This window comes from Astyanax mexicanus, chromosome 23 (genome assembly GCF_023375975.1).
Source record: "Astyanax mexicanus isolate ESR-SI-001 chromosome 23, AstMex3_surface, whole genome shotgun sequence".
NCBI classification, from domain to species: Eukaryota; Metazoa; Chordata; class Actinopteri; order Characiformes; family Acestrorhamphidae; genus Astyanax; species Astyanax mexicanus.
In genome coordinates this window covers 29,928,256-29,937,500 of record NC_064430.1, presented here as the reverse complement: position 1 = coordinate 29,937,500, position 9,245 = coordinate 29,928,256, and the positions used below count along the sequence as shown (strand labels likewise).

Genomic DNA, 9,245 nt, shown 5'->3' with positions numbered 1-9,245 from the left:
TTGTAAGCACTTAGGATCAGAACATTACATATATTACTAGACATACAGAAAGCAGTAGAAAGCCTCATAAAACTATTTAATACAATATAGCATTTGTTTCAGACTCCTGCAGAACAGTACAATACATGTATTCTTTACGATGACTTCTATGTTTAAGACTTTCTGTATGAAAAAAAGTCCAAACTAAATACTGATCTATTAAAGATGTTTAAACATTTGTACATACAAATTCCACCATGGCATTATATCTGGGACAGAAGATGATCTTAAAATGACAATTTTGTTTATGGCAATAATTTCTGTAACAATATATTACCAAAGCAAAAATACAAATACTCTTTTTAGCCAAGGAAAACTCATGAAACTTGTGATTACCTGAGCACGTGCAAACACGTGTTAACAGTAATCTTGTTCCTGTTCCATCGTTATCCCACAATCCCACATCAGTGGTGAGTGTGTTTGTTAAGCAGTGTTCAGTGAAGCAGAGTAAACACCTGCGTGCAGTAAATTCATCAGGAAGACTGATATGAAATGTGTTCCTCAGATGGAGCCGGAGATGCAGGGCAGCAGGTAAGCAGGTCAACAGAACAACACAAGAGAAATGAAGTCAAGAAGCTCTTCTACTGCAGAAAAAACGGCTCAACACTGAACTGGTTAGACTGGTTTTGTAGAAAGGCACTGGTTGACCACCTCCAGCAGCTGTGAGTTCTCCAGTGCAGCAGCTACTCTCTCCTTATCAGCGAGCTGCTTATTCACTAAAAACACAGAGAAACAGTTACAGGGTGTGGTAAAGAAACCCTCCTGTTAGGCCGGTCATGATAAGAGTACAAAAATAAAACTGGACATTCTATAAAAAGATCTGTAAAATAAACCTGCTTATTTTGATTAATTAATCACAATAAAAATAACACATTATAATAAATGAACGAATAAATGAATAATTAGTTGCCTTCCTTGGTGCCTAGGCGCCTTCCTTTCTTACAGTAACGTAACTGAGGTCAAGTAATGTTTAAATACTGTGTTACGGTATTTAAATAGAAATGTTGGTTATCTATACTTTACTGGAGTAATTATTGTTTAATTACAATTACAGTCCTTACATTTTCAACCAATTATCTAACCTTTCTACTAATTTAAAAATACCTTCGTTACTCCTATTTCATTTCAGCTTGTTTTTATTCCGGCTTCTCATCCTGAAAACACCTGATCAAAAACCTGAAAAGATTTATTACAAGAAGCTTTTAAGTATTTTTTAAGTTTTAAGTATTTTAAGCTTTTAAGTATTTGCCAGTTATTCCTGAATTAGATATTGCTAAAATGGAAGGAAATATGTTGGTGGGCCACTTAAATTCTGCCTATAGCCTATGCGAAGACCCCTCAGGGTCAGCCTACCTGCATCCTCTGAGGCATGTGTTCCTTACCTTGTATAGTTAGGTTTTTTTTTTTTTTTATAGCCTTATATATTTTGTATTCTTCTGTGTTTTGATTTGATTTGCCTGAGTATGTTTCTTATTGTATTGTGTTGTTGCTGCTGGATGCCTACATTTCCTTCGGGATAAATAAAGTATCTATCTATCTATCTATCTATCTATCTATCTATCTATCTATCTATCTATCTATCTATCTAATTTGCTCCTCAGCTAAATTACATAAAAAAATAGTTTCTTTGCAAAAAAAAAGTGATGAATGCAATTCATTTGGATTTATTTATAAAAAATTTTATATCACTAGCCAGAATATTTTAATATTTTTATTTTAAGTAAAACTTATGATCTGCTTTTAATATCAATACACCAAAATGTTAGTAATTACACTGAAGAATTTAGATGCACATTATATTATAAATTAACATAAAGCAAAGTGCATTTCCAAGTTAATTTTCCAAATTTTAATGTTGACTGCAATACTAATTAGGATTAACACTATGAAAGTGTTAGTAAACCACGACATTGGGGGCAGTATCATGTATATATTAATATCTGAACTCAACACAGCTTAAGTCATTTAGATATTCACAAAGATTCAAATGAAGATATATGAACAAAAATAGTTGAACACATGCTCATTAAACTCCAGAGTGATTAAAAAGAGTTCATCCTGCTTTTGTCTCTACTGTCCAAAGGACACTTTCTACTAGATTTTGGGGCATTAGGATGTAATACAAATTAGTGACAAGAGTCACCCCTCAACCAATAATCCTATAAATATAGGATGGAGCTTCATCATTCCACTGTTCCACTGCCCACAGCTCAATATTAGGGTCTTTATACTGCTCTAGACCATGTCCAGTATAAGCAACGGTGCAAATAGGTTACTGTTTCCTGCTTTAAAAGGTCCTGAATTAGATTTTGCTAAAATGGAAGGAAATATGTTGGTGGGCCACTTAAATTCTGCCTATAGCCTATGCGAAGACCCCTCAGGGTCAGCCTACCTGCATCCTCTGAGGCATGTGTGCCAGGTGTGATGTGAACATCAATCTGCAAAAAACAAACAAACAATATATTAAAAAACTACCAACGCAGTTCTGGCACAGCAAAAAAAAAAAAAAAACATAGCATTATCACAGAGCGTACCTTAAACCTGTCTGGAAGTGAGCGAAGCAGTTTGACTTTGATTGAAAGTCCGATGAGAGTCGCCATGCTGCAGTGAGGGATGGTTGGTGTGAACTCCACCGAGACTGTGCTTTCCTGATCGTCCACCTGTAGAACAATTATTAAACAAGTATTAAACTTATTTTAACACAGAGAACTCTGTCTGGAACATAGTAAGACTTTTTAGGAGAACATAATCTATATAAACTCACATTCACACGCACTTGCTCCACGACATTCAGCTCCTCGAGGGACAGAGGGTGCTCTGGGTCGTTAATGGACCTAATCAGATGTGACCAAAAACTGTTAAGGTGTGATACATAACTTTTGCTTCATAGCAAAAGTCCTCTGTGCTTTAGGTTTTAGTGTTTTAATAGAAAGTTCCCAGGAAAATTCAGTGACACTGCCACAGCGCATTACAACCCAATCATTTAGTTAATGAATTAAATCATATGTGCTAGATGACAAAAAGCACATAAGTGCTTGTGTACATGTGGTCCTGTACAGATTTAATATAATCTTCAATATTAAATGTACAATATCAAAAAAATCATAAAAAGAAAGAAAACACACTGAATAAGAAGAGGAATGTCCACATTTTTGACTGGTGCTGTATATGTATCTATTACTTTACAGGATATAGGCAAGGACTGGGCATCTTACAGCTCAGAGCCCACATTCGGCCCTTTGCCTTTCCAAACTGAACAAATTTCACTGCACTTGTTGAAGCGCAAGCCCTTTCACAGATCAATAAAAAAAGTGCCGAAAATACCAAATAAGGTAATTAAACTACAAACCAAATAGCAATAGTGCTTTGAATTGAATGCTGAATTTAAACACCTGAACATTTTGTTGATTAAATAAATTAGATAATATTGTTTTTTTTCCCATGCCTGCTTCACAAATTGTATTGCCGAAGTGTAAGGCATACTCTTACCATTAACAGCTTATCGAAATCATATAATTCCATATTATTTTAAGAGATCAAATTAACATTGAGAGAAACTGATCTATCTGTTGGTCTAGCCCTTCAAAATAGTCCCTGTGTATCACGTGGCCCCTTGGTTAAATGAATTGCCCACCCCTGACATAAGCTAAAGCCTTTATGTGAAAAGTTTTTTTATGAATAGATAAGTAAACATTTAATATTTTGTATTGTTTTGTATCCAAATACTATGGAAGCCCATTTCCGCCACCTGAAGAAAAAAAAACGTCCTCAACTAAGTCATAATTATAAGACAGTAAGTCATAATTATGAGATAGTAAGTCATAATTATGAGATACTAAGTCATAATTATGAGATAGTAAGTCATAATTATGAGATAAAAGTCATACTGAGATAGTAAGTCATATTTATGAGATAAAAGTCATAATTATGAGATACTAAGTCATAATTATGAGATAAAAAGTCATAATTATGAGATACTAAGCCATAATTATGAGATAGAAAGTCATAATTATGAGATAGAAAGTCATAATTATGAGATGACATTTTATCTCATAAATATGACTTACTATCTCATAATTATGACTTACTATCTCATAATTATGACTTTTCTATCTAGTTGAGGACGTTTTTTTTTCTTCAGGTGGCGGAAATGGGCTTCCATAAAATACAATACAAATAGTAACACAATACAAATAGTAACACTAGACCTTAGGGGTATTATACAATACTGGATAGATTATGTGGAACAAGCCTGCTGTAATTATAATAAATAAAAGAAGCCTAGCTTTATGATTTTTGGAGTTTTTTTGTGGATTTCCCCGCTCTAACCGTGACTCCGGAATATCGTTACAGCCCTGATGTTTATAACGGTGTCTGTGTGTAAGAGTTATCAGTTATGAATAAGCAGCGCTGCACTCCGGAATTAAAGGATATCGAATATTTCCCGATCATCGATAGGGTCCGCCACAGTCTCGTCCTCCTCCACGGCGGTCAGAGCTCTCTCCCCAGCCCGCTGAAAGATCAGCGGGTTCGCGTTCTCCAGCCGCGCTGCTGCCGCGGTCATCCTGCCCCACAGCCGGCCTGAACCCCCGCCTCACCGCGCTCAGAACCCGGCCTGAACCCCCGCCTCACCGCGCTCAGAACCCGGCCTGACCCCCCGCCTCACCGCGCTCAGAACCCGGCCTGAACCCCCGCCTCAGCTCGGGTTTATACAAAAAAAATAACCAAACTTCACAAACTACAGCAAATATAGCGTTGCTACTGATAAACTACACACAGCGCAGAGACCAACACTTCACCTTCCTGCAGCTGACAGGAACACGTTTTTCAAAATAAAAGTCTCTTCTTCTTCAACAAATTTTTAAGGCAATTTGTTGCAATGCTTCCATCTTCATTATAATCCCATTATTACACTAGAATTTCTTGATGAGCCAAAAGGATATCATAAATGAGGTTTTCGAGTTGTGCTACCTTGTCAAACCATGCTACCCTAGTAGTATTTAATTTAAGTAAAAAAAAGCACCATATTAGAAACCTTATTAGAAAATACTCTCGGCAGAAGCCTAGGTAGTATATGTGGAAAGGCTAAATCACTGAATCAGGTAAAGTTTAAAAAGTTATGGTCATATACGTGATTAGAAACCGTTTTTTATATTTATTTTTATGGTTTTATAGTTTATTATTATTAACTGCTATTTAACATGCAATCAGGTTGTTTAATGCTCCAAATAAAAACATTAAGGAATTAAGGAATGTGCAGTGTCGGAAAGAAGCGCATATCGATGGGTATAAAAACTCGACAGAACACCGGCTTCAGAATTAACCTGTCACAATACTACTCACAGCTGATACAGAGTCACTGCACACCAGTGCTTTATGATTATTTATCTGAGCTGGCCACTCTACTGCCATTGGAATATTATACAGTTCCACAGCCAACACATTCAGGAAGTCTGATGTTCTTTTGTATTGTGGTTTAATGTCTGTTTCTGGATTCTTTGACCCATTAGCAAAGATAAAATGTGATCTTAATCTAATCTAAAAAGGTCTCAACATTGTTTAATTACTTGATCAACAACGACAACAACAATAATAATAAAAATAATAATAATGACAATAACAATAATAATAATAATAATAATAATACAGAATGAACCACAATTTACTTAATTTGACAGCAGTGATACATCTTTTCAAAGCACATTGGTCCAGAAGCACTTTTACTTAACAATTTTACTTTACAATTTAATTTCTACTTCTTAAGTTTGTGTTTAAAGTCTCTACTAAGTCTTTAATTTACGCTAGGTTGCATTATCTTGTGTTATCATAAATAGGTATCTAAGGGATGTAGCCTGTCTCCCAACACATGAATAATTAGAGAGATACGGGGAGAGAGAGAAAGAGAGAGAGAGAGAGAGATGTATCCCTTTTTTGATGGTCTCCCACTTCTTCAACAATCAAGATCAAACCAGCCTAATGTCTAATGAGGATTAAATAATTCTAATTTTAGACATTTAGACATCATAGTTTCTTCCTATTACTTTGAGGTTTTTTTTCTACTGGTATACTCAAAAGAGGCTTGAACCCGGATCTTCATAAAGCTGTATTAAGCTGTAGAAGATCACCCATTTATACCCACCCATTTATATTTATAGAAATACATTTGTATGAGCTAAATCCAGGTAAATATTACGGGTCAGAGGTCCTTTCTTTACCTGGATGTGTGAGGGTGTGTGAGGATTGAGTCGTATTGAAACCTGGATCCCAGCGAGGGGAGTTGCTCACTCCTGGCCTAGATGATGTAGATATGCTACAAATTAGACCTGCATTGTCTTTTATCTTTAAGATAGAGAGACATTAGAAAAGACTTACCCTGATTTCATAATCCTGTCCCAGTGACTAAGGTTTCCAACAGCAACCCTGCACAAATAAATGTACCTTTAAATTGATTTACACTAAAACTATGCCATACTATGATTAATTGCAGCAAATTGCAGCCCAGCCCGTTATTATTAATGTCATCTGTGTATAATTTATGACCAATTGTCCAGAGTCATAAGTGTGGGTTATTGTGTGGACAATGACTTGGGAGCGGTAGCTCGCACATTGTGCTGCGTGTTATGTAATTATTCTTATCATAGACAGTGGGGGGACAAGGTGTTATAAATTGGCTTGAGTCACTGTATAATAGAGCAATACACCTATTAGTAACATGGTGTTTATTCATGTTTATGTATAGTGGATACTGGTATTGTATACAAGCCCAAATCAGAAAAGGTTGGAATCGGATGAAAATACTAAAAAAAAAAATTAATAAAAAAAATACAACCCTTCTTTGACTGCAATAGGAGAAGTCTGCAAATAACTCACATGACTAGGTAAGAACATTTTAGAGAGGCAGAGTGTCTCAGAAGCAAATATGGAAAGTTTAAATATGTTAATGCTCTTCAACATAAAATTGCAAAGACTTTAGATACCCCACAATGTACAGATCATCATTTCATCAACACATTAGTAGAAACTGCAGAAATCTCTGTTGCAAGATGCAAGACCGATGGTTAATATTTGATGCTGGTGATCTTCGGGCCCTCAGACAGCACTGTATTAAAAACAGACTGTACTTATTCAGTACTGGAAATTACTGCATACGTTTAGGAACACTTCCACAAATCACTGTCTGTGAACACAGTTCTCAGTGTAGCCAAGTTAAGTACAAGTACACAAGTTAAAGCTGTATCATGTAAAGAAGAAGAAAATCATGGAAGCCTATTCCCACCACCTAAAAATAAAGATAATCCAGCCAAAAAAAAAAAAAATATATATATATATATATATATATATATATATATATATATATATATATTATAAAGTAATATCTCAATATTTTGAGATACTAAGTCAACATTTTGAGATACTAAGTCAATATTTTGAGAAACTAAGTCAATATTTTGAGATACTATCTCAATATTTTGAGATGAAATGAATGAATCAGTTGTTTAATTGGGACCGGATTCCAGTGCCATTGCAGCTTTAAAACAAACTGCAAATGGACCAGAGTCCAATTTAACCTAATTCAAAAGTGGTGGTGTGAAAACACCCTTAGTTGTTGGGGTGTGAGTGGTTCTATGCGGATTCTGAGGTGGAATTAAGATTGTTATCCTATCTCAAAATATTGACTTAGTATCTCAAAATATTGAGATAGTATCTCAAAATATTGACTTAGTATCTCAAAATATTGAGATAGTATCTCAAAATATTAAGATAGGATAACAATCTTAATCCCACCTCAGAATCCACATAGAACCACCCACACCCCAACAACTAAGGGTGTTTTCACACCACCACTTTTTAATTAGGTTAAATTAGACTCTGGTCCATTTGCAGTTTGTGTTAAAGTCGTAATGGCACTGGAATCCGGTCCCAATTAAACAACTGATTTATTTGTGGTGAGAACCTCGATTTTGTGATCCAGTTCAATTCTTCATGTTGATAACTAATTTATTTCACGGCAGTCACGTTCAGATTAGAAAGACATTATTTCGCGTAAACAAATTAAATTCAGTTTAGGTATTTTTAACTTACTGGAAAGCGAAAGCAATTTCCGTCAATCTTAAGCGTTATTTACATTTTACTATCAGCCAGCCGCCTGAGTTAGGCCTTAAATCAACAGCAACTCATCAGTCTTCTGATAGGAGACACACCTCTCTTAGTGCAGCATGTATTATGTGTGTGTGTGTGTGTGTTTGGGGATGTGAAAGTGTAAACCTTTGCAATAATACGACAGCAAATAAGTAGCAAAGATATGAAACAAAACACGTCAACGATTTGTATTGTGTTATGAATACAGTATATTTAATTTAGTTTACAGTGAATTTCCCAGCTATTTTATTCACTTCTTAAATGCACTTTTATGCACAAGTGTATTGGGACACCTGCTTATTCATTGTTCCTTCTGAAATCAAGGTTATTAAAAAAGAGTTCATTCTGATTTGTTCTCCAAGGAAGGATTTCTAGTAGATAGTTTTTAGCATTGCTGTTAGGATTTGATTACATTTAACAACAAAAGTTTTACCAATAGTTAGTTCAGGATGCTGGATCCCACCTCAACCCCAATTGTCTCACACACACCTGATCCAACAAATGTGATCACTAACAACACCTTACTGAGTTAAAGGCACAATATGCAATATTTTTCACTTAAGTAAGGACTTTTATACTGTTTTAGATTATTAATTGGGTAATTACATGGTGAATGAAGGAAAAAACAACCTTGCAAGTTTAGGAGCCCTCGGCCCACACCTATTAGCTCACAAGTCTCAAGCATCGCAAGAGTCAGTCTCTCTTTACAGCTAATACTAGGGATATGCTCCCAGCAGAGAGCTAGAGACAGGCTAGTTGCTTTAGCTGTAAAATCACAATGATGATAACTGTGCACATGTAGGTTTATCGTGATGGAGCAGCAAGAAAACAGCGAAAGTCCAGAGCTCTCTCGACAGAGAGAGGAGTCACTTTCTGGTGAACTTCGGCCAAGCCTTCTACGAAAGGCGAGAGCTAAAAGGCTAAATGTAAGTAACACTTGGATGTTTTTATAGGTAAATATACATTGTTGTTTTGATACTGGCTAGCATTAGATTACTGCCTTTCCATTGCTTGTAATTCAGCAAACTTGCTTCATAAATAAAGCTCAGTCCAGGTATGTGTATTTA

General features: G+C 35.5%; 1 protein-coding gene across 1 annotated transcript in view; it reads right to left on the bottom strand.

Moving 5' to 3' along the window:
• The window catches only part of ciao2b (cytosolic iron-sulfur assembly component 2B), a 5,160-nt gene extending 288 nt beyond the window's left edge, over nucleotides 1-4,872 (bottom strand). Inside the window, exons 1-5 of the mRNA XM_007231460.4 lie at nucleotides 4,474-4,872; nucleotides 2,804-2,883; nucleotides 2,574-2,699; nucleotides 2,432-2,477; nucleotides 1-755 (exon numbers count right to left, since the gene is read on the bottom strand). The exon at nucleotides 1-755 is cut by the window's left edge and continues 288 nt beyond it. Coding sequence (XP_007231522.1) covers nucleotides 655-755; nucleotides 2,432-2,477; nucleotides 2,574-2,699; nucleotides 2,804-2,883; nucleotides 4,474-4,603 — 483 coding nt within the window. The 5' untranslated portion in view covers nucleotides 4,604-4,872 and the 3' untranslated portion in view covers nucleotides 1-654. The remainder of the gene's footprint in view (nucleotides 756-2,431; nucleotides 2,478-2,573; nucleotides 2,700-2,803; nucleotides 2,884-4,473) is intronic.
• Nucleotides 4,873-9,245: the final 4,373 nt, after the last annotated feature.